The sequence below is a fragment of the Microtus ochrogaster genome (assembly GCF_000317375.1).
Source record: "Microtus ochrogaster isolate Prairie Vole_2 chromosome 14 unlocalized genomic scaffold, MicOch1.0 chr14_random_2, whole genome shotgun sequence".
Classification (NCBI taxonomy): domain Eukaryota; kingdom Metazoa; phylum Chordata; class Mammalia; order Rodentia; family Cricetidae; genus Microtus; species Microtus ochrogaster.
Window position 1 is genome coordinate 11,734,662 of NW_004949097.1, and position 26,398 is coordinate 11,761,059.

At 38.0% G+C, this 26,398-nt stretch overlaps 1 protein-coding gene across 2 annotated transcripts in view; it reads right to left on the reverse strand.

Moving 5' to 3' along the window:
* Kras (KRAS proto-oncogene, GTPase) overlaps window positions 1-25,830 on the reverse strand; it is a 33,392-nt gene extending 7,562 nt beyond the window's left edge. Inside the window, exons 1-4 of one of the 2 annotated variants that reach the window (XM_013352790.2) lie at window positions 24,499-25,830; window positions 11,336-11,514; window positions 9,079-9,238; window positions 608-1,264 (exon numbers count right to left, since the gene is read on the reverse strand). In XM_013352790.2, the coding sequence (XP_013208244.1) occupies window positions 1,145-1,264; window positions 9,079-9,238; window positions 11,336-11,514; window positions 24,499-24,609 (570 nt within the window). In that variant the 5' untranslated portion in view covers window positions 24,610-25,830 and the 3' untranslated portion in view covers window positions 608-1,144. Of the gene's footprint in view, window positions 1-607; window positions 1,265-9,078; window positions 9,239-11,335; window positions 11,515-24,498 lie in introns of those variants that run through there. The other variant, XM_005364592.3, reaches the window with a different exon arrangement.
* Between the last annotated feature and the right edge of the window lie 568 nt (window positions 25,831-26,398).

The window sequence follows — 26,398 nt, forward strand, 5'->3', positions numbered from 1 at the left end:
TGTTTCATGTTCTCAAGAAACACATATATGACAACAGCCTCTACAAATGTCAACTCACTGAGTGAAGAATTGGGTGAACTACACAAAATATAATCTGGGTTAGACAGGGAAGTCAAAGGGTCCATTCAATATTTACTAAAAAAAGTACCTATGTGGCAAGAATTCCAGCACACAATGGGCACAAAAGATTAAAATATATGGTCCATCTCTGGAAGTCTATTGTCTAATAAAAGAATAAAACATAAGCTATTTCAATGCAACATAAAAACCATATAATTAAAAATAGTATACTAGAAATACACAAAGCCACAATGCCCACTTTAGGGGGTTGAAGAGATTCTTAGAGACTGAGAAATCACATGTTAGCTGGTTAATCCAACTAGGGATAAGAATACTGTGATCCAACAAGAGGCAAGACTTAAGGGAAGGGAGGCAGGGCTAACATGGTGTCTATGTAGGGACAAAACTCTGGCAAGATGGTACTTTTCAGATATAAAGTTCCAAAAGGTGGGAAATGGGGAGGTTGAGGACCACATAAGGTGTGTGCAGGGATGCTGGAGCTGTGTTCACTGTGGACCATTGACTAGATTCACAAGTAGGAGACTGGTATTCCTTTGGAGCAGCATGTACAGTGAATGATGGCAGCTACATGGAAACAGCAGAAGACTTGAAGTAACACAGCTGCTTCGGAATGGGTACAGGAGCACACAACAGCGCCCAGATCTCCCTGGGTAGGCACCTAGCTACAAAGCACAGGGGGGAAACTGTTAACTTGGGCCTTTTCCCACCTCTGGGCCATATTATTATTACATATTTTTTTACTCAAAAGCTGCTGGTTATCTTAAAATTTAAATCTGATTTCCTTTAAATAAACGATCAGTTCTCAAATGCTTAGTTTACTTAAAACTAATGCAGCCATTAGAGCTTATGACAAATGCAGACTAGTCGACTGCAGTCACCAAAAGGTGTCAGTCAGAATTAACAACCTCTTGTAAAATCAGTGCACTCATTACAGAAACAAATGACAAGTTTCTTATCTTTTAACACTTCAAAGCAGGACACCACATCTAAGTAGTTCTGTCTGCTTTGTTACCTGTGAAAGACATCTGCTTTGTACCAAAATGAGTATGCTGAACTTACCAGGTTACATTATAATGCATTTTTTAATTTTCACACAGCCAGGAGTCTTTTCTTCTTTGCTGATTTTTTTCAATCTGTACTGTCGGATCTCTCTCACCAATGTATAAAAAGCATCCTCCACTCTCTGCATTGTAAAACACAACTCCTTTAAAGTCTGTTTCATTTGGAAGAGTAATTTACTGGGAGAGCCATGTGTAAGAAGTTTGGATTATGAGCTTCATAGTTGAGAATTTTTTAAAGCAGACATCAGATTGAGTAAAACTGAGGATGCGGCTTTAAAACATGAGCTAGAACCTGGTTTGTTCTCAAAAGTATTTAATTTTTTATTGGAATCAAGAGTTAAACATTTTTAGTTAGGAATCAGAGGAGACTGAAAAGCCTAGCTCTGTGTCTGTGTTTCTCGATATAATAACTGAAGTTTGAGGAACTGAAGTTAGGTCTGAACTTTCCTTGGACAAAGGAAGACAAGTGACCTCCATATACCACTGATGTCACCTTCCACCCAGCAGGGGAGCAGAGGGAGAGGCTGACTAGAGACTTGAAGCTTTGCTAAAACCAAACCTCAAATCCATGTCCCAACCAAAGTGATTCGAAACATTGGAACCTCCAGTTCTATCTCCAATGGGTAATTCTAGTTAATTTCTAAATCCCTAAGCCCATCTGAGACTGGTACCACAGTGGATGGATAATTACAGTATTTAAATAAGTTAAGTAGGAGCCATTTACCAAAGCAAGAAACTCCACAAACTATTTGAAATATGTAAGACAGGAGCAATACATTCATATCCTTATATAAGTCTCCAACAGTCTGCAGATGCTGCTGTGTGCCTTGAATTTTAATTGCATACTCTAAAGAGGGGTTCTTTTAAACTATTTTGGAATTTATTTTATGTGCATGAGTGTTTCGAGCGCATGTATGTCTGTGCACCTTGTGCACACCTGGTCCTTAAAGGTCAGAATGACTCAGATCACCTAGAACTGGATAACAAGACTGTGAGTCACCATGTGGGTCCTGGGACCTGAACCCAGAACCTCTGCAGGAATAGTAAGTGCTCTTAACTGCTATGAGATCTCTCTGCCCCTCTAATGGGGTTTTCTGGTTTAAGGCTGTGGTATAAATCTACAACAAGGAGAATCATAAACAGCCTTTATGGAAAGATTTTCAACTTTCTCAAAACAGAAAATTAGGCAAGAGCCTAAGAGGCACAAAGTGCTTATAATTATAATGCTAATTTCTTCAGAAAAATGCATCACCAAAGGAGAAGCTTATCTAATGTTCAGAAACTTCACATACATGTAGTACAAATTCAACCTCAGATGTAATATTTATGTCCATTCTTCTAAAAAAAAGGTAAATACTTAAGAAATTTGGCATATTTTACTATTTACTTTTAAATGTATTTTATTTCATTTTAATAATGAATTGCTTATATAGAGAATTAGTATATTCTTTTTTTTTCTACAATTGGTAAAAATAAGTTTTTCCATTGAACCAAATGTGATAAATGTACCTAGCACCTAAGAAGCTAATATGCCAAAAAACAATTTATTTTAAATTCAATCAGGAACAGAGATCAGGCAGTCAGTGTTGAGGGTAATAAGCCAACAATTAAGGCTTCATTTTGCATGTGTAAGTCATTTGCTGCATTTAACAGTTAGGAAAAAAATACTTCAATAATTCAGGGCACATTAAGTTTTATAAATCTCAAAAATGTATTAAGAACCACTTCAGTGAAATTCAGTAATTTACCTTTAAAATTCGTAAAACTGAGTTTCAGTAAAGAAGCAGGATTTAAATACTGATTCCATATTGAAATATAAACTTCTGCCTAATACCATGTGCCACCCAGTGAAAAATATTCAATCTAATAATAAAATAGAAAAAATATTATTTTTATGTGTGTGTATGTGTACAGGTGCCTTTGGAGGCTAGACGGAGGCACCAGAGCTCGAGTCACTGCTAGCCACCCAGTGAGAGGGTAGGAACCAAAGTCATGCCCTCTGCAAGAGCAGCAGCAAGCACTCTTTTTAGCCCTGCCTGGCTGTCCTGGAACTCACTTTGCAGACCAGGCCTGCCTCTTCCTAGAGTGCTGGGATTAAGTGTGTGCCACCATGGCCCACTGCAGCAAGCATTCTTTACTCCTGAACCATCTCTCCGGCATCCCAACCCATCTTATTTTAATGGAATCAATTTAATCAACTACTTTCCTACAGGGGAACAAACATTTTCAACTTTAAAAAATCACTAAATGTGGCATTTAAAATAAAATCCCCACTTGTATCTGAATGTTTTTAGTAGTTTTCTCATTAATTCAAGGTGAAAGTTTTACTTATTTATTCTTCAAAATATATCAGAAATGTTCAGATTATATTAAAATAAGTTATTTAAGGTAAGTGACTTACAAAGCATTTAAAATGTAAAACATGACTGGTCAATCTATATTTTCATAAATAATTACTCTCTTTTAACTTGAAAGCCAATGAAAAAAATCTCCATATATTTATACATTTATTTAAGAGACAAACCAGGCAAAAGCTCATATTTTCTTAAAATCTTAAAGAAAGTAAATCTGTATTACTTCTTTAAAATCAAAGTCACACTGTCAGTGTAGAAGTCGATGTGCTATGGAGAGAGGAGAAAGAGGGTGTGCCCTCCAACAGAAGAAAATCTGATCCTGTCTGCTTTTCAGTGTGAGCATCCCCATCACCAACACAACAAGAATAGATGATTTCTGTTTCCAGCAATGCAGAGAGAGAATTGGAAGCCAATAATTAAAGAGACAACTACCCATCACCAGGGATTCGGTATTAGGGTCTCAAGGGTCAAGATAATTAACACCAAGAAATAGTTACTACAGAAACCCCCCATTTCTTAGTTTTACAAATATGAAATTTAAATTCATTTTAAAAAGTAATTTCCCACATTTTACATACTTAGTTATGCCTTGAAAATATGTGTCACAGTTATGCTGACATCAAGAGAACTTAACAACAGTGCTATGTATCCTGGCCTACCATCATCAGCCTCTTAGGTCTAAATACTACATAAGGTACATGACTATAATGCAGAATACTGATTTTAATATGCTGAACTTTGAAGTAATATTTAAAAATAAGGTAGTTACAACGACTTGCTAAACTCAAGGTGCATAAGAGATTTGTCCTTGAGGGTATAACTTATTGACACTTTAAAATGTCACTTAGTGAACCCCAAGGGCAAATGAAAATATCTATGTATAAACAAGAGTATCCAAGTTTAAGCATGTAATTCCTGTGTAAACAGAGAGATATGACAATGTTTGAGGTCAAAGCAGATGAGACTATGAAAACAGAGCACCCCCTGGAGACCTGCTAACATAACGTTTTTCATTTGCTATCAGTAAGAGATTCTATTTGTATCACGTGTTTTCTTCCCTGTTGAATCATCTGTCAAGGGAGTGACACACCTATAGCATCAACTGTGACTACACAGAAGCAGCAACCCTGGCCTTCTGGGGAGGGAACAGAGACACGACCCCACATCCCTGATTATTTCTCCAGAAACCTTGTCAAACTACAACCCATGTAAGGATTCCTGAAGTACAGCAAGGGTTCAATAACTGTCCACTTCTAACTCAAAGTTCAAAACACTTATCTCATGGGGGAGGGCAATTATTAGATTAGGCACCTGAGGTTTTAAATTTGTTTCACTTTTTTTGGGGGGGGGGGTTTCGAGACAGGGTTTCTCTGTGGTTTTGGAGCCTGTCCTGGAACTAGTTCTTGTAGACCAGGCTGGTCTCAAACTCACAGAGATCCCCCTGCCTCTGCCTCCAGAGGCAGGAATTAAAGGTGTGCACCACCACCGCTGGCTTTTTTTTTTTATGGGCTATTTTGAAACCCCTGCTTGTCATCTACCTGACACCCACTCACTCTGACTTTTGGCTTTACCGGTTTCACAAATTCACAGCTAATCCTCAAGGTGTTCAGTCTCAACAGCCTTTTCTGACATGCTGTCCAGAACTCAGAAAAGCCTGTCAATTCATTCCAAGTGTCTTGATAAATGTGAAGTGGCACTCTTTAGAGACTAAGAATACCGGGGCATCATAGCACACCAGCTAGTTTAACTGAGCCCCTTTGCCCTTTCAGATAAAGACATGAAAACAGCTAAGCTCAATGCCACACATCTGTAATTCCAGAGACTGGGGATGGGGAGGCAGGGGAATCACTTTAGTCTAGAGTTCCAGAACAATGGGCAACACAGCAAAACCCTGTCAATACACACACACACACACACACACACACACACACACACACACACACACACTATCTATCTATCTATCTATCTATCTATCTATCTATCTATCTATCTATCTATCTATCTATCTAACTTATCCTTACATACTACTGGTAAGTTAATGTATATTTTAAAGTTAAAAAATAATGTACTGGTAAAAATATATTCTGCAACCCTTATCTTCAAAGCAATAAAATGGGGCTAGAGAGATGGCTCAGTGGTGAAGAGCACCACCTGCTCTTCCAAAGGTCCTGAGTTCAATTCCCAGCAACCACATGGTGGCTCACAACCATCTGTAATGAGATCTGGTGTCCTCTTGAGGAAGAGATTTGGTCAGCTGTCCTCAACAACTTAGACCATGAAACCCAATATGGACAAGTTCAACAGAACCATCATATGGGAGCTGCCCATACACGCTTCAGCACTGCCAGGCATAAATTTCAAATTTCATATGCATACACCTATACAGGTACCTATACATGGTTTGAAATGTGTGTAAACAGCCAGTCAGCCGTTCCACTAGTGCCACATAGGTGCTTCTGCTGACTTAAGAAAATGAGGGGAAACGTAATAAGATACAGTTTTTCACTAAATACACAAATTTTGCTTTAAAATGGTAAAATATGATTTTAGGCTGAACTACTAGAACAATTTCATCAACTGTCACCTAGAGAGGCTGAGATTCATATATTACTGCGCACAGGCCAAGTGCAGGCAGGGTCAATTGTTCTGGTATAAGCTGACACGGAGTTTTACATTATCAAGGCTTCTTAGGGAAAATAATGTGTAAGATACCACATTACTATCTGCGCCTCTGCAAAAATGTTTGCCACACCTTCACTTAAGTCTGCAAGAACTTCTGAATGAATGTTCAGTTCCTATGACCATAAGTAGATTTTTTTTTTGGTGCTTTTGTTAAGCTCATGAACAAGAACAAGTTGCTAACAAAATACAATAAGGACACGTATACTAAAGTAAAACAATAAGCAAATAAAAGACACTAACAAAACTCCCTAAAAAGGAGCATAAAATTTTCACAAAAACTGGAGATATAAAATTTATTAAAATGTACATTGTATGTTATAAATTACTAAAATTTTAGATTAGTAATTTTAAAATTAGTAAAATCTTTAGAATCTTCCATAACTTTATAAATATTAAATTTCAAGCAATATTAATGACTTCTCAAAGCAAGCAAATACATTTCTAAACAAATCAACAAGTTCACTGAAGAGTAGGTTATAGTTTAGAAACACATTACACAAAAGACATAAATAGAAAAAAAAACAATAAAAAAGACATAAATACAAATGCTAAGCACTGCTTAAGAAGTTCTAATATATCTTACCTCTATACATGTTAGACAACTCACACTATCTAAAACGCAAATTTAAGTGAATCCACTTCTATACTTTGCACTGACAAGTAAGCTGGGCACAGTGGCATACGCCTGTAGTCCTAGCATACGGGAGGTAGAGGCAGCCTCTGCTACATAATGAGTCTGAGATTTGCCTGGGCTGTACAACTATCAAAACACTAAAAACAAGGCAAAAATGAACTAAGTGTATGAGAGAGAGAGAGAGAGAACATCGTTAAAGCTAAAAGGCTACTTTAAAAGGAAGTCAGACAATGTTCTAATCAATTATGAACCATAGTACACAAAAGCATTTCTGCAAACACAAACAATAAATTAAATGCAGTTATTGGAGCTCCTTCTGCGTGAGGGGTGGAGACTCCTCTCACTGTGCTCTGTGGCCCACACCCCACACCAGCACAGCCCACAGGGCAAAGGAGTGCAGAATCCCAGGCTCCAATGCTAACCCACTGGGCTGTGTACATATCAAGTATAAGAGGCTCTTCTGGGCTGCAGCCCAGTCTCGGGCTTTTCTTTTTCCTGTGAAATGTCAACTACAAGGACCACTAGCATGAAAGGTATCTTTCTGCATATGTCTACACAATGCAAGTAGTCAAATGTTAATGGTAAAGTCTATATAGTAGTTTTCAATAAAATTCTTACATTTCATATTTGCGTTCTTTCAAAAGAAGTGTTTCTAACATAGAAGAAAGTCATAGATATTATAATTATGTTTTCTGGGCTGCTTTTGAGGAAAATCCATGAGACTGGTCAGAAACCAGGAAATAAAACATCGAATCAAGCCTCTTCCTGTCATTAGAACATGGGATGGACATGAATGAAATGGTTCCTCTATCATCCAAGTGAGGCACATCAAGTCTCTTGTAAACTCTTAGCCAGCTGCACAGACTGGAACCCAGGAGATATCCATGTGACATTCAAACTACAAGAATTCACTTTTTATAAGCCAAATAAAGACTTCAAACTGAATCCACTGTTTTCTTTCAACATGCACCCTATTTGTACAGCTAAGAATAGGCACATATGACCTCCTAGGGAAATTTTTTTTTGTATTTATCCATCCATCTGCATGTTTGAAATTTGTTTAAATTTTTACATCCCTCACAAAATCCAGTAAACATTTCTGTGATGACCCTTTATACACTTAAGTGTGATGAAATGAGGTGCTCCTCAATTTTAAAAAATTTAATCACAGAAGTTAAACTTTACAAAACCATTTTATGGGCGTTCCCATAAATCTCTGAGCAAATTCATGCACTACAAATCGACTCAACATCAGTGCACACAACGGTTTCCCCTCATCTTTATGAACTCACTCCTAGGATGCATTTTCCCTTATGCTAAACTACCACTGCAAACACAAATGATGTAATTATCAACTGAAATTTAAAGTTAGTTTTAAAATGAAGATGATTTTGAAACAAAATTCAGGTTCTGACATATACTTTGGTCAGAACAACGTAGTTGATAATTTAAAATTATCTATTCACTTTCTAAATATTCCCTTATTTTAATCACAACTTTCTCCCTAAAGAATTAGACCTCAAAACTTTCTGCCTAAATATAATTCTTCAGATACAATAAAATTTAATCTAGAAATATAAATTCTTTTTTGTTTGTTTGTTTTCTGTTTTGGTTTTTTGTTTTTTCAAGACAGAGTTTCTCTGTATAGCCCTGGCTGTCCTGGAACTCCTTCTGTATACTAGGCTGGCCTTAAACTCACTGAGATCCACTTGCCTCTGCCTCCTGAGTGTTGGGATTAAAGGTGTGTGCTACCATGCCCAGCTGAAACGTGAATTCTTAAAACTGCTTCTAAAACAGGGAACTCAAAATTTATTCCACCGTTCTTTGTCTGTATCATTTAAGCAGGAAGATGTTTTCCACATTTCTTGAATCCTAAATGTAAAATGTACGTGGAAATTTCAATATGAATAGAAAACAAAACACCAGGCAGTGGAACACACCCATAATCCCAGCTCCCCGAAAACAGATTTAGGAGATTGAGAGTTCAAGGCTAGGCTGGAGGGTGTAGAACACAGATCCTGTTTCAATCCCCACCATCACAAAAGGAAAAAAAAAAAAAAAAGTAAAAGAGACAAAGAGAAAGAGATAGACAGAGAACGAATCCAAAATAATATCATGGTCCCTGGATAAAAAGTACTGTCCACTCAAGAGAAACCAAATAAACATTATTTATACTCTGGTGCATCACACTGAATGATTGGCACCCAACAACAGCCATGCGGGCATTCACACCCCAGTCACTTACACTCACTCCAGTTTTACTTACCTGTCTTGTCTTTGCTGAGGTTTCGATGAATGGGATCCCATAACTTCTTGCTAAGTCATGAGCCTGTTTTGTGTCTACTGTTCTAGAAGGCAAATCACATTTATTCCCTACTAGGACCATAGGCACATCTTCAGAGTCTTTTACTCTTTTAATTTGTTCTCTGGAGAAAAAACAAATTTGAAACAGAAGCATGAGCAACACAAAATATTTCAAACCTTGCCCTCAACTTTTGTCCTACAGAACTTGACTGAATGATTTCTTCATATAAATCCTAGTTTCTATCATACCATATTTTCCTTTCTTTTCTTACTTATTCTTTCCTCTAAGACAAAGATCTTACATGTCTATTCAAAACTCAAATACTGATACAGTCTCAACTACAGCAGAAAGGATTCATTTGCATGAGTATATACAACAATAAGAAACATACTAAAAAGTTTCAAATCGAAAGTACTGTGTTTAAAATTGTCTTAGAAACATGATATATAAATGGGTATTGTACAACTGAAAATGTTTTCATCTACTGGTATGTTGGCACATGTCTTTAATCGGCAGGATGAACTCTGCTGATTCCAGGCCAGTCTGATCTATAAAGTAAACTCAAGGCCAACCAAAGTTGTATTGTGAATAAGTTAACCCTTGTTTTTACCCAAACATGAATTACCAGCATTAACATAACTTTGATATTTCACAAGACCTTTCTCTGACATCTGTGGCAAATATTCTGAGACCCCTGACCAAATGCCTCAACTGGGGACAGTACCAAACCCTTCATATACTATTTCTCCCATATACACATATCAATAATATAGTTTAATCGACAATTTAGGTATAGTAAGAGACTAATATAAAATAAAAATTGTAACAACATGTAATAGAAGCTACATTATTTCTAGAAATTTCCATTTAGTATTTTTCAGATTTAGGTGAGCATGAGCAAAAATGTCAAAGAATTAAACTATGGGAAAAGGAGACTACTGTACTACTCAAGAGAGAAAGATAATCACTGGAAAGACTGATTTTAATTTTAATCGTGTGTGTGTGTGTGTGTGTATAGGTATGTGCATGTGAGTTCAGGGGCCAATGGAGGCCAAAAGTACTGGATTCCCTGCAGCTGCAGTGGTTATGAGATGACTGGCATGGATCCTCAAAAAAGGAAACACCTGTCCATAACTGCTGAGCCAGCTCTCCAGTCCTGAAGAGCAACACCAAAGAAACTACAATGTGTATTCTGTTAAGAGTCCTTTTCATGTGTTGCTGTCAATGTAACATGTAAATAAATCCTAAATTTAGAATAAAATTGTAAATTTTCCTTCACAATTTTCCATGAATGTCTAAAATGCTGCTTGGCAGCAGTGGGGTGGGTTCACATCCCCAGGCGTTCTCTGCATCACTACAGAGAAGCTCTTCCTCCGTCTCCCCTTCCTTATCACTGAGATGCTCCTTCTTACCCAGCTGCTCATGGTTATGTGGCACAGCTTAATCAGCAATGTGATGACTACTGTAAACCCCAGGAAAGAATGTAAAGTACATCTCATGTAATGATTAAGCAATCTTACATACATTTGTCAGAGTCATAAAAACCAGCAATAGCTCTAATTCTTCAACCTCTTATGCCATCTAAATGTATTTTCTTTAAAAAACAAAACAAAAACACATAAGGCCACTGCTTAGTACCCTATGAAGTTCTGTAATAAAATATGATTTTTTAAAGATCATCTGAGTGGCACCATCTCAAACAGACTATCCATGCTTCTGTTTCTGGTTGGTATCTAATGTCTCTAAAACATTAACAGTTCTATTTCTCTAGCGTGGGGAAACAAGGTACAAAAGACCCTGGTATCAGAAACTTGTTCTCAGTCAGCACTACCACTATCTGCACAAACTGGGATAAATTATGCAACCGCTGCAACCCCAAAGAGCTGCATTTGTGCTGGGTGGTGGTGGCACACGCCTTCAGTCCAGCACTCGGGAGGCAGAAACAGGCGGGTTTCTGTGACTTTGAGGCCAGCCTGGCCTTCAGAGCAAGTTCCAGGACAGGCTCCAAAAAACTACAGAGAAACCCTATCTACAAAAACCTAAAAAAATAACTTGAATAAAAATAAAAAAAGCTCCATTTATAAAACTGGAATTTTGCATACTTGGCACAAATGTTTTCAAATTTAAAGATTATACAGGTATAACAATTAGCAAAGAATCAATAAATGAAGCTATCATTACTTCTCAAAGTCAACTTCTATATTCAACTTAAACCCACCTATAATGGTGAATATCTTCAAATGATTTAGTATTATTTATGGCAAATACACAAAGAAAGCCCTCCCCAGTCCTCATGTACTGGTCCCTCATTGCACTGTACTCCTCTTGACCTGCTGTGTCGAGAATGTCCAAGAGACAGGTTTCTCCATCAATTACTACTTGTTTCCTGTAGGAATCCTGAGAAGGCAGAAACACAGTCTGGGTTATTACAGTGCATCTTTTAAAAGGTGGACATACCCAACTCAGCAACAGATTTCAGATAATCTTCAAAGCAGACCAGTGACCAATAAGCCCTTGACATCATTAAGAGAAACAAAACAAAACCATGAGATGCCATTTAGCACCTATTAAGAAGGCTACTGGCAAGCAGATACCTGTGAGTCCAAGGCCAGCATAGTCTACACAGTAAGTTCCAGGCAAGCGAATTCTACATAATGATACCCTGTCTCAATACCCCCCACATACCCAAAGAAACTAAAATTAACTCAAGAGTCCCCAAAGATGATGTGACAAAGACCCACTTAGCCTTTTCAGAAAAATCTGCCAATTTCACCCTGTAAGCCAGTAAAATAACTTCATAAACTTGAAGTATCCTAAAAACAAATTGTTACTTAAAAATAAATGATCATATTATCAAAGTATACAATAACAAAGTCCAGCCAATTTAAAATAGATTCTACATGGAAACTAGTTAATGATGGAGCAAAGAAAAACACCCATATTTCACATGTTAAATGAGTGTTATTTCCTGCCTTCAAAGAAGGTTCACCAGATAGTTAGTCACTAATATCCTCAGTAAGTCAGGACAAAATAAAGTCACTTAAACTCACTCAGCACAGTATGAGAATAAGGAAAAGTTATTCCATGCTAAAGAACATATTTTCCATCTGTGAGATAACATAAAACTTCAAAATAAAATGCACTCTGCAGGCAAGAAGGAGCTGCAGGGAGAATTAACCATTTCTGACAATACAATGAGGCACATTCCTCTTGGAAAGCAATTCTCTATCTATCATCTATCTACCTATTATATATAATCTATCTACCTACCTACCTATCATCTATCTACCTAGTATATATCATCTACCTACCTACTTATCATCCATCTATCCATCTGTCTACCGATTATACATACATTAGGAGGCACATATATGTGCTATGCCATCTACACGTTGATGTTCATAGCCTTTGAAACAATGCCATGTATGATGATTTTAAGGAAATAACAGTTTAAAATGACAGTTATCCACTAACAAGGCATCCTAAAAGGTCTTACAGAAAATGTACATAGACAGTCAGTATCACAGCATTTACCTCTTCTCAAAGTGAGTCACACATCCAGGCACCCAGCACCACCCATCAGTTGTTCCCTAGTACACGTGCAGATACAGATTCTGACTCCCTTAGTCCAGGGCAGCTCTCTTGTCTGTGGCAGCCACTGGTTCCTAGCAGTGGTTCCTTTATCTTAGATCTGTTCTCTTCAAGGAAGCAGAGAACTGTTCCTATGCAGATCATGTCATTTGCTCAGACTCCCCATACTGTCCCTTTCTATCCTAGAAACAAAACCTGACAAGCTCTCCTCCAACATTCCCAATGTCTCCTTTGTGCCATGTATCTAACTGTGTACTTATTTAAGTCCATGCCCCACCCCCACCAGGTTTTGAACTGGAAATTGGCAGGACTACATCTATTTGGCTTAGCATGACACATGAGTGCTAAGTCTTAAACATTGCAGGAATCAATAAATATCTGTTGAATGGATGCATCTACTTTATATAGACACAAAAAAGATAAATGTAATTTTAATTACAATTATGTTAACAAAAACACAAAACAAATTTTTTTAAATTGTACCCAGCCCCTTTCAAATATTCTGTGCTAAAGATACTGCATATCTTCACAAAAACTACTGCTTCCAACAAACTAATTTGCATGAAAAGATTTTCAAATCAACAATTTTAAATCTTTTTCAGTTTTTAAAATGTCTTCTAAAGGCCGGGCAGTGGTGGCGTACGCCTTTAATCCCAGCACTCGGGAGGCAGAGGCAGGTGGATCTCCAGGAGTTCAAGGCCAGCCTGGTCTACAAGAGCTAGTTCCGGGACGGGCACCAAAGCTACAGAGAAACCCTGTCTTGAAAAACCAAAAAAAAAAAAGTCTTCTAAAACCAAGTATAAGTTTAAGATAAATTTTTAAGTTATAAATTTTAATAAAATAAGTCATTTTTAATTACAAAATACTAACAAATTTAGTACATGGTATTTTCATTTAATCATAGATGGTTATGTAAAAACACAATAATAATATGCTCTATTTTAGAACATTTATGATATGTAAGAGACTAAGGATAGCTGGGTTTTTCAACTGTCTTAAATTCTGGACGATGAAGAGCTAAATTGCATGAGGTACAAATGTTATGATACGACAAAACAGCCAGGCTTTGAGGTACACATCTGTAATCCCAAAGAGGGAGGAGGCCAACCTGAGTTATTACACAGCGAGTTTAATGCTAGCCTGGGCTACTTGGGAAAACTCAGGACCCTCCACCCCCCCCAAAAAAGTTGGTGTACATCTAAGGATATGCGTTACATCACTTTCCCAAACAGGAATGCACCCATTCATCACCACTAACAAAATTTTTGTATTGTTATTAAAAAAATATTTTGATAAGCTAAAAATTTTGTATGGTTTTATCATGCATTTCTTTGAGGAATAATGTTAATTTTTGTATCTTCCTACTTCTGCCATGCCTTGGTTCCTTTGCATCTTTTTTTTTTTTTTTTTTTGGTTTTTTGAGACAGGGTTTCTCTGTGGTTTTGGAGCCTGTCCTGGAACTAGCTCTGTAGACCAGGCTGGTCTCGAACTTCCAGAGATCCGGCTGCCTCTGCCTCCCAAGTGCTGGGATTAAATGCATGCGCCGCCACCGCCCGGCGCTTTGCATCTTTTTTATGTTGACTTGTATTTTTTTTTTTTTTTGAGACAGAGTTTCTCTGGTAGCCTTGGCCGTCCTGAAACTCTGTAGACCAGGCTGGCCTCCAACTCACAGATATCTGTCAGCCTCTGCCTCCTGCGTGCTGGGATTAAAGGTGTGCACCACTATCCATCTGCCTTCAATGTTTGAAATGATAAATCACTCAAGACAACGCAACCTCAATGACCAGAACAATTTGTGGTTAACACAATTATATTCAGCACGCTCATTTTTTAGAATGATCAAATTGGGAAAGCAGGCAAAGGTAAACAGAAAACTTAAGCTAATGAAACTTTCACTGAAAGGGCTCCTCCTATGACTCCTAACAGTAATGACAGCAGCCACTATGTACTGAGACATTGCAGGTACTATCTGTGCCTTTCTTTATGAGTAGACCTGTAGAATGACCAGATGGTGTGCGGCTTGGGGATTTACTTGTGTAGTGGTCTGCTGTTTTCTTAACATGTATTACAAGTACTTTTCATTGCTTAGCAACATCTATCAGGAAAAACTATGAAATTTACTTTCTCTGCAAATAGTCATACACTTTACATTATTACCTTCTCAAGACTTGAATCCATTAAAGAATGGTGTGTTCCATATCACTGTTTATCAGGGTTGCATGGTCAGTTCTCAAACATAGCTAGCGATCGGCATAGCAACGGCGTATGACTAGTAACAGAACAGAACTAGGCAAGGCTGGAGTTGAGTGGCACATATCTGTAGTTCCAGAACTCATTGGAAGGCTGAGGCGTGAGGATCAGGAGCTGGAAGTCAGAGTCTATTGGGTTCAATTCAAGGCCAGCCAGCCAAGGCTACACAGACTCTTAAAAAGAAAAATAAATAAACATAAAAGAATTGTAGGCAGGGGGGATGTGTGAGATGCGGAGTATGTAAATAGGTTTATAAATTCATTCCTACCTACTCTGCTGTACTCCCATGAACAGTCACTGTGATCCTAAAGATCACATTTTCTGCCAGGCAATACAGCTCCTTAACTTAAAACCTGTTCTAATATCTAAAATATTGGACGCTCAAACAGTAAAATATGCACAAACATTCTAAAAATCCTGGAAACTGAAATCTGAAGCTGTTGTGGAATAATCTTTTTGCACCCTGTAAAGATGTGTCTTTGGTCTAATAAAAAGCTGACTGGCCAATAGCTAGACAGAAGAGGTTAGGCGGGACTGCTAGGCAGAAAGAAGAGATGAATCTAAGCATGGGAGAGACACCAGAGGACATGGAGGAAACGGGGTACAAGATGGAAGAGAAGAAGTCACAAGGCAAAACATAGATTAATAGAAATTGGTTCATTTAAGTTATAAGAGCTAATGGGACAAGCCTAAGCTATAGGCTGAGCATTTATAATTAATAAGTCTCCATATTGTTTTTTGTGAGCTGGTGGCCCAAAGAAAATTCAATGTCATGAAACACTTTTTGTTCCAAGCATTTCATGTAAGATATTCAATTTATATGCAGTTTGAAAACACACACACAAAAGTTCTGTTTCATCTTCTTTCTCTTCTTCATCTTTTCTTTTTTTCTTTCATGAAACAGGTAGTGCTGGAAGCTGTTATATAGAACACACTGTTCTAGAACTCAGACAGGTGGTCTACCTCTGCCTCCAAGTGTTGGGATTAAAGGCATGTACTACCATGCCTGCCTGGTCCAGAATGATCTCAAAATAAAAACCCACCTGCCTCAGTCCCCAAGTAATAGAACTACAGGTGTGTACCAGCACAACCAGCTCAGCCTGTAAATGGAGGAAGTAGATCTGAGGAAAAGAAATCAATGTAAGTAATTAAGGAAATGAAAATGTTACCATTGAACAGGACAAAGTGCAGAGGCACTGTACAAGGAATGAAGTTTGCCTACATGACCTATATGATTCAAGAAAGATCGGGGGAGGTCACTGTAGACAGGAACAGAGAAAAATCTAGAAACACAAAACACACTATGCCGAGTACCACGAATTTTAAGAGCTGTTACATCTTAGCTTAGTGGGAGAATAAATAGCAGGGAATAAAGCAGGGCAAAAAAGCAAAGTGGGTTTGCAGAGTCCTGCACACAGACTGCACTTTATTCTGTTCAGTTATCACTGAAATGCTTCTAGGGAAGGGGCACTTAGATTCTCCATCCCAACTGCAAGCATTGTTAACAAACTGTGAAGAGTGTTTTATATTTTTCTTCTAGTTGCTGCTTCAGCTCAGCACACACTCAGAGGAACCAGGAATGGTTGCAGGGGGAGCCTCCGCACCACTGGGCACATCTTGAGTTTTTAATTCCAATAGCCCCCAAATCTTTGTAGCAATTCTGATTATCAGGGATGGCAGCCACTTCTGGGTGTTGCATACTACTCCAGTGCTGTCTTTCTGCTCTTTAGTCTTCTAGAACCTAACTAATTCTCCATATGAAGTTCTCAATGTGGAAATATCTACTGCACTTCTGACTCCAATAGCTGTTAAAACAAAAGGGAGAAAGAAGGAAGTAGGGGAATAAGGAAATGGTTACAAGAGACAAAAGGGCAGCAGGGATAAGAAGACTGTCCGTCTAGCTGTGAGAACACTTAGCTGCACACCTGGCACAGCTGCCCTCACAGGTGGTTGATACAGTAGCTGTGAACAGTAACTGGGCAGGTCCTTACAAAGTTAAACACAGGACCAATCTCAAGAGAACTGAAAGGGATGGTCACACAAAAATCTGTGCATATACAACAGAACTATTATTCAACAAAGCCCTAAAGGAGAATTCAAATGCCCACTAATTGATGAAGGGATTAACAAAATATGGTATGTCTGTAATAGAGCACTACCTTACCATAAAAAGGAATGAAGTACTGTAACAAGGGTAAACCCTGCAAACAGGTAGAAATCAGACACAAAGAGCCACACTGTAGATTACACTTCCATATCAAGAATATGCACATGTGGACAGAGAGTGGAAGGAGAAGAGTTGAGGAATCCTGGAACTAGACAGCAGTGATGGCTGTAACTGAGGAAGGACTAGCCATTACTGACTGCATACTTTAAAAGGTTATTTCATTCTATGTGATTTTCAGCTCAATGTTTTGAAGACAGAAACAGAGATGAAGTGTAGAGAAGATGGGTGTAATTTTAATTCCTGATGTTCGTAGGTTGCCGTACTGGGTCTAACATAAAGACAAAACTAAAAGGCAGGTCTCAGTGACCAGAACAGAAATCTAAGATAAAGATAGGTATGGAGTCTTTAGCTACAGGCAGCTATAGAACTTTCCTTCCTTGTGGTACAGAAAACTACTTTTGGTACTGGCAAACTACTTCAGCTCCCCATCTACTCCAAGCCATTGTTCTTTCCGTGGTAAAAATAGATATAATCATACACAGTACAAATATACAGGTAAGGAGGCTGGAATGATGGCCTGGAGGTTAAGAGCACCAGCTGCCCTTCTAGAGGTCAGGAGCTCTAGTCCTAGCAACCACATGGTGGCTCACAACCATCTGTACTGAGATCTGGTGCCCTCTTCTGGCTTGCAGGCAAAAGATGCAGGCAAAATAGTATATACATAATAAAAAAAATTTAAACAACAATAAAAACCAAATATACAGGTAAGAATTAAAAACAAAAATCCCTTCATAAAATGAAAAGTGCTATAAAAAGTTAACTGCAATTCTTTATACAGTCTATCAAGCATGTGACTACTGACCTGGCACTAGCAACTGTTCAGAAGCACACCTTGTCCTTATAGTATCATGAGACATTTGCACTGAGAATGATCTTTGCAATTCTAGTTGCCATTTTAAAACAAATAGGTCTGGACAAGTACAAGGAAGGAGAGCTAAAACCAACAGTTCAGGATTTCTATTTCTGATTGGCGAACAAGGATATTAAAAACTTTGTGTCCATGACAAAGTGTGAGATTACAAAATTCTTTAAAAGTAGGGATAAAGAAAACAAAAACTTATCTCCCAAATTCTAACGATAATACTTTAGAAAAAATAAAATGTGTGCTACTCCTAAGAGAGAAAACTACCATTAGTTCAAAAATCTCAGTAACCTCAAGGAAACCAGTTTTGAAAACAAGACTATCCAAAGGCATGTATCTATGACTTTCTGAAGTCACAGGGCATTCTCCCACCAATTACTGCTTGTGTCAAGGTACGACTATGAGGCTTAAAGGACCACAGAGCCAGTCTTAACAATTACAGATGCCAATGCCATTCTCTTGGAGAATCTTCTCTTTACCTGGCCTTGTCAAATCCCTTAAACACAAGAGTTGTCCATATTGTGAAACTCACTGTAATTGTAAAAAGAGGATATTCTAATTGTATCAATCTAACAATCTAAAATTTCAGCACTCTATCTCCAAATTCTGTTTTTGTCTCCTCAGCTCCAATAGAATCTAATTACTTTTGGGGAATAAGTATGTGTATTCACTTTTAAAAATTAAATGATCACAGAGGATGAAGGAGTAATAAAGTCTAGATAAACAGTGTTCAGCACAATGTGGTGTGGCCCAGCCTATATAATGGACATTTTCCAATGTTAGTACATATACGCTTACTTAATCTTTTACAACAATTTGAAAACATAACTTGTATGGATGGATCATAATATTATGCATTAATTTTCCATTGGCAGACATGTAGTTATTTTCATGTTTTAGTTTTTATTTTATACTGACATATGTGGGGAGAGGCAAGTGCACATGCCTGAGAGCATGTAAGTAAATCATATATATATATACAGGTACCAGAAGAAGGCATCAGATGCTGGAGAGCTGGAACTGCAATCAACTGTAAGCTGATCAATATGGGTGCTAGGAACTAAACCTGGGTTAGGTTAATAATCTTCACTGGCACAATAAACATTCTTGTTTAAAACATTTTTTTTAAAGATTTATTTATTATGTATACAATGTTCTGCCTCCATGTGTACCTGCAGGCCAGAAGTTGGCACCAGATTTTATTACAGGTGGTTGTGAGCCACCATGTGGTTACTGGGAATTGAACTCAGGACCTCTGGAAGAATAATCAGTGCTCTTAACTGCTGAGCCATCTTTTAAACATTTAGCAATTAAATCCACAGGACAATTTCTGAGCAGTTGAATTACCTGGTCAAACGACATGCAGTTTTTATTTTGGTAGGTGTTGCCAAACTGACCATCAGCGAGTCTGATGAAGTTGTGTGTACCACAGCATGCACTGTGCAGATGTCCCCGTATTCTTCCTAGCAATACTATCTAATATTAAAGTATGTGTCTGAGTTCTGTACTGCTTGGTAGTTTTTCTGTTTATTTAGGTTTTGTTTTTTTTTTTAAATCAACTTGGCACAGGAAGGGCCATATCTGGGAAAGAAACCTCAATTGAGAAAATGCCTCCATCAGACTGGCCTGTTAAGCAAGTCTGTGAGATATTTTCTTCGTTAATGGTTAATGTGGGAAGGGTCCAGCCAGCACTATGAGTGGAGTCACCATAAGCAGGCAGTCCTGAATTGAATAAGCAGGTAAGTTTAGCCAGTCATGGAGAGCAAGTCAGTGAGCAGTACTCCTCCATGACCTCTGCTTCAGTCCCTGCCTTGATTTCCTGCCCTGACTTCCCTACATGATGGACTTTACTAAAAACTGATAACATTATCTAAGGCAGTTGCTATATCCATCCCTAACTCTCTCAATATTCATCATTATTCATTCCTACCAATTTTATTAAATTAAGATCACAATAATAGGGCCTGGGTTGCTCAGCAGTTAGCAGTACATACTGCTCAGGCAGAAGACCCGAGTTCAGTTCCTGGCACCCACGTGCCTGGTAAGAATTCTACCAAGGAGTTTCATTCCCAACAAAGAGGCAAAAATTAATGCTCTCAAAGTATATAGCCTTGGATGAAAACTAAATCCTACCCCTAAAATTACATTGAAGACTAGGAGGCGTCAGGAAGGAAAGCCTTCTGGCCCCTCGTGTTTCTCCAAACCTCAGGAAAACTTCATGAGACAAAGTGAGCGTTGAATAATATTTTATGAACTAAGGGATTCCAGGTTTTCTTAAAACCTATTCATAAAAATCTCAGATACACAGCCAACAAGGTTTTAAAATTCAGATCTAAATAAATACTAAGTGTTTAACTCAATACTGATCAAAATACACTGCCTGAATTTTGTGGTTTTTCTAACACACAACTGGTATACAAAATGGGAACCTTCACAGTTTGTCATTTTGAACAAGCCCTTCCTAGAATCCTTTGTTGACACACAATGCTTCAAAGTCCATGCAGTGGCCCCAGAGCACAAGCAAGCAAATTCAGAACACACTGCAGCTTTTAGTCCTTTCATCCAACAAGCTAAGCCCACCAGCACTTACAAGGAAATGCAGTCTGTTCTACTCTGTCTCCCTTTGTCTCGTACATATTTCGCCTACGTAGCTGGGACTAGGTAATATACATAGTAATCTCTGTATCAGTAATTAGCAGAGTAAAACTTATTTTAAAATGTAAAGCTATTAATTACACAAGACATCCAAGTAAAGTTGATAGATTTATAAACTGATAGAATCACAGGTTGTATCTATAGCTTAAAATACAAAAAAATAACAAACTTGAGTTTTCATTGTTCTCTATTATAAAAGCGAGTAAGTTACCAGCAGAGGGCACTCACCAAAGGGAGAAGAGCTGGTCACAGCTTCAAAGAAAACTCCCAAAGTGTTCTTCAAACAAAATTGCTTTTAAAATAAGACTATTTTCAAGTCACAATGTTTTAATACACCTTCAGAGAAAGACAGCACAATGCACAGTAATCTAACTTTACAGAAGGTGAACTTAAACCTATGTCATACCTGAAAACCAAAGTAAAAGTTCCTACTGGCGCATAAACTTGATAATCTGAGCAATGTTTAAAGCTATAGGCAACATACAAGACTTTATTTAACCTCAGAACCACTGATATTCTGGGCTAGTTAATTCTTTGCTATTTCTAGTTGAGTATTGTTTGAGGACTTCCTACGAGGTCGTAATAACCATGTCTCTCTAACAAGTTAATTATTTCTTTGAAAAACTTTAGTGGACTTCATGAAAGACAAAAATATTTCAGAACAGAAAAGGTGATCCTCATCTACACTGTGTCCAAGGTTAATGTGTTTTAGGGGCACATCCGTGTTCTTCTCTGTTATGTATCTTCCATAAGGTTGTCATTAGAAAATTAGATTCAAGTCATAGTATACTGATGAATAGTCTAACAGATTATTAAATATTTTCTTAGTTTGAAAGACAGCTAATTTCTTACTTTTAAAAAATACCATAGTGATCAGGCAGCAATTGCACACACCCTTAATCCCAGCACTCCAGAGGCAGAGGCAGGTAGATCTCTGAGTTTGAGGCCAGCCTGGTCTACAGAGTGAATTCTGGGACAGCCAGAGCTAGACAGAGAAACCCTGTGTGTATAAATTTATAAACTGATATAATCACAGGTTGTACCTATAGGTTAAAAATACAAATAACAACAAGTTTTTGTTGTTTTGTTTTTGTCTCAAACAAACAAACAAAACCCAAAAAGCAACAACAACAAAAATACAATAGTGGAAATCACTTGTTTTCAGAAAACTTAAGTTCAGTCTAAGTAGCTAAATATCCTTAGGCCCATTAGAACACCTCACAAGTTTATAGGTAAAAAAAAAAAAAATTTCACAAATTCTAAGTCACTAAAATAAAATTTGGTGATACTATCATTTAAATTTTTTAAAAATTTCTTGCCATTTTTTTAAAAGTAGAGAAACTAGTGGAACCAAAGTACATGCACTTCACCAATGGGCTACACCTGGCCATCTTTTATTTTTCGCTTTAAGATGGGGTCTGATTAAGTTGCCCAGGCTGTCCTTCCACCTCATCTGTTATGCAGGCAGGTCTTGTACTGGAAATCCTCCTGACTCAGAGTAGTACATGCCACCAGACCCAGCTTCCATGAATTTTCTCTCTGACCACATTTTTTCATCAATTAAAACTTTTTGTAAAGTATGAAGCTGGCATTTTCATTTAATCAAGTCTCTTTAAAGTCTTTTTAGAAATGGACTACCCCAAGAAACTACCATGTCCATTCTTTGGAGACTCACCACAGCTTGTAAGATAACGAACAATCTGATGCTTTTCTCCAGAAGGCTAAACTACCTGGGGGAATGTCAGTTCCAAAGTTCATAGGTTATCAGTGCTCCCCAGAGTCAAGTCTTCTGGCTTGGCAGAAATCATAATCAGAGCAAGAGACTCAAATTTGTAAACCTTTTCTACTTTCCTTACACATAATGGAGGGCTAGCAACTTTAGCAACTCTGAGCTAAAGGATTCCTAAACTATTTTATCCTGCACATCTGGCCTCATGCTGTATATATCCATGAAGCTGTATGACTGAACAGGAGAAAGTACAATGGAATTGCTCGGATTTCCAAGGAAGATGATTACTTCTGCTGACATCATCTTCCAAGTCGCAGGAAAACGTCTGCACTTCATGTCTTCTATTAAACTTCCTTTTACATTGGGTTTAAATGGTAGAACACACAGAGCAACCATGATTTAGAACATCATTCAAAATGGGTCAACTCTTTGATCTTCCTCAAAGAAGAAAGCAGAACTACCTACAGCACTGAACTGACCTGTCAAAATAAATGTATAAAGAATAGTACATAGGAGCTCTACATCACCAATTTAAATGTAAATTTGGAAACCAAATTAAAGTCAATTTTATGTTTAAGTCAAATCTTCTCAAATAAGCATTCTGCTCTATTTTTGGAAGGTGGTGTACTACTAAAACTATTTGACACTTCCTAACAGTTATTTAATCAACCTTCAATGTTCTAAGTTATATAAACATTTTTCCAAGTTTACCAGTGCCCTCAAAACCCATCTCAGCTCAGTGTTTCTTCAAGACACAGAGAGACATAACAGGGCACTAACTTATTTGAGGTATCATAGCTAGAGATTCCAAAGCTCTACAAAATTCTTCAGAACTTTTTTTTTTTCTTTTTAAACTGGCTCATGAAACAGGAATGTAGAGGGCAGAGGGCTGGCTAGCACACCAGAAGCCCGGGGTTTGACTCCCCAGCACAGCCTGCTCCACAGGAGCACGGAGGCACAGGGGTCACTCAAGAGGTAGAAGCTGGAGAACCAAGACTTCAAGCCAGGCCTCAGGTATCTGAAGGTCCACCTGGGGAACAGTAGCACCTACCTCGAAAATCTAAAAATGGGACATTAGAACAAAGAATAAAAGCTAGGGACTGGGACATCTTCACACTGTGGTAAAGATGTCTAAGAAATAATCTAACAATAAAAGCTATTTCAAAGGCTTCACTGATGTTAAATTTAATATATTTAGACCACACATAAATGTGTGAATAACCTTGTGAGAAATGAGTTAACAAGCACAATTAAAGAACAGCTCCTCCCCTGGTCTTGGAGGTTGAATAACCCCTTCTTTGCTCTGGAAAACGTAAACCTATTGATAGCAATAGGACACATTACCTGATTTTTCATGATCTCGTCCAGGTTTTAATTTTATTACTTAGCAGTTGGCCTTTAACTGATTAAGATTTTAAGAAATAAAAAATGTCTGAAAATAATCCTGAAGATCTTACTCATCAAATTGTATTATTTAAATAACTCAACCATCAAATGATTTTATTTTTCTAGTATAATCAAATTTTCTCCATCACATCAAAATTCCAAGAAACTCAGAAAAATAAAATGCATTCAAAAGAATGACTTGAGCTGGGCATGGTGGTACACCTCTTCAGTCCTGCAATTGAGAGGCAGAGCAGGTAAGGCAGGATCTATGTGAATTCAAAGCTAATCTGGTCTACATAGTGAGTTCTAGGATAGTCATAGCTATATAGTGAGACCCTGACTCCAAAATACCAAACAACAAAACAAAAAACCTTGAGGTCAAATGCAAATCTATATTCTCAGCTCACAAAATCATAACATATGCTTATCAAAATGCAAATACAAGCACCCAGTGGGCACCCTGGATCTTACTCTGTGACATTCTCTTGAGAGAAGTTGGGTTCCTGGCATCTATGGTTACTATCACTCAGTTTAAAGTCTTGAAACTAAAGGACATGACATAGAATTGAAAGAACATTCAGTGTAATTTTCTCATAAAAACAAAAGTGATCAGAGGTATCTTTTTATGCGAAGGACGACCGCCCTACACAAATCATAGGTAGGGTATAAAGTGAGATTTACCTCTATTGTGGGATCATATTCGTCCACAAAGTGATTCTGAATCAGCTGTATCGTCAAGGCACTCTTGCCTACGCCACCAGCTCCAACTACCACAAGTTTATACTCAGTCATTTTCAGCAGGCCTTATAATAAAAATAATAAAAATGCAACTAAATTAGAACATGTAGCACACAAGATTACCAAATTCTCTTATCAATATTTTAACACTCACCTTTCTATGTAAAACTCTAAGGCATTGGGAACTCAGTGACTGCAGATTCACACAGGAGTGAGCTGTGCCTACAACCTCATCAACACTTGATAAAAATACAGGGAAACCAATTCCTTTGTCCTGTATTCATTCAGCTTGTTTGATCAAACAGTTATGGCTCTCAGAGGAACAGTCATGACCTCACTGAGCACGTGTACCCTGGGACACACCCACAGAAGCTGCTGACAGCTATCCCCACACCTACCCTGTACTTCTTGCGGTCTGGTCTGGATATTCAGTTAGAAGCAGGTAGCCAAGAGTGTCTTTGTTGGAGCCAAAAGTTGCAGAAATCTCCCTGACAGGCAACAAAATAGGAGTCTAGTGTCCAAACTGAATTGTGGGCAAAGAAGAACCTAGGTACTGAACAAACATGTGCATTTTCAAAGAGACACTACCTGATGACATCTTACCTGTAAGGTCCCTGTGGGGAAAACAAAGCTAAAGAGTAGGAGTGTCGTGTGGGGATCAACTATTCCATATAAGTGATCGCATCAATTATAATATATAATCCTAAATGAGTACTAAAAAACAGTACCTGTGTACAAGAAAAATAAAACGGAGTAAAATTCAGAGATAAACACTACTTTTGGCAAGAGAAAAATATGACGGATATAGAGTTCCTCAGCAGGGGTCTGCAACTTTTACTCTGCTTACAAGACACTGTCTTCCAACAGGTGCAGGGACAACTGGCAATTTATACAGTTAACTCCCCAAACAGAAAAAAAAATCGGTTATTTTTTTTGTTGCCACTCCAAACTTTTTTAAACAAAATGAGCATAATCATTTTATCTCCTTTCCCTCATAGAATACATATTATTACAAATAAAAGGGGGCATGGATGTAAAAGAATGGCAGTAAGCCAGAATTGTAGAATAGTTCCACATCAATGTATGTGTGTATAGTGTAAATAAACACAAACTACAGTCTACTTGATGACCAAGAATTATTCAGGCAGCCACAAAGAGGAAACAAATGCACTTTGTTTTTCCAACACACTGTCCTCACCTTGTGCCTGAGCCACTCAGTAACAGTACCACAAGGTCAGGAAACCACTGTTACCAGACCTTCATCCCACCCCCACCCCCTGCCTCCTCTGCCCCACCTATCCGCTCCTGGTCTGCCTAGAGCCATCCTGGGAGCCAGTACTAACATAACTTACCTGTTTGCCTTGAGTTTGATAACAGATGCAGGCATGGCAGGAAAGGAAAGGAATCAGGTGGAAATGGGAGCTCTGCCCCTCCCGCAGACGTGTGCTAGCTGACAGGGCAGTGGAGGGACCCTAGTGGGGGGGGGGGCTAAGACCGTGTGTGTGCAGAGCAAGAGCTGAGACTATTTTATCACAACTGTACTTCAGCCTTCTTACTACACTTCTCCGAGTGCAGTGATATAAGATGCAGGTACGAGGGAATACAATTATCTCCAGTGAAGATATACAATTAAACAGGTTGCTAACATGTAAAACAATGCCACTCTATTTCATATTTTGTTTGAGAAAAGTTATTTTTCATTAAAAATGCATTCATGTACCAACAGGCATCTTATTTCTAGCTCTAAATTAACTGAAAAATAAATTGTTATTTCTAATGTGGTAAATACTGGTATGTCCCCACACAGGATTCTTGAGGTCCTCAATAATTGTTTAGGGGTGTA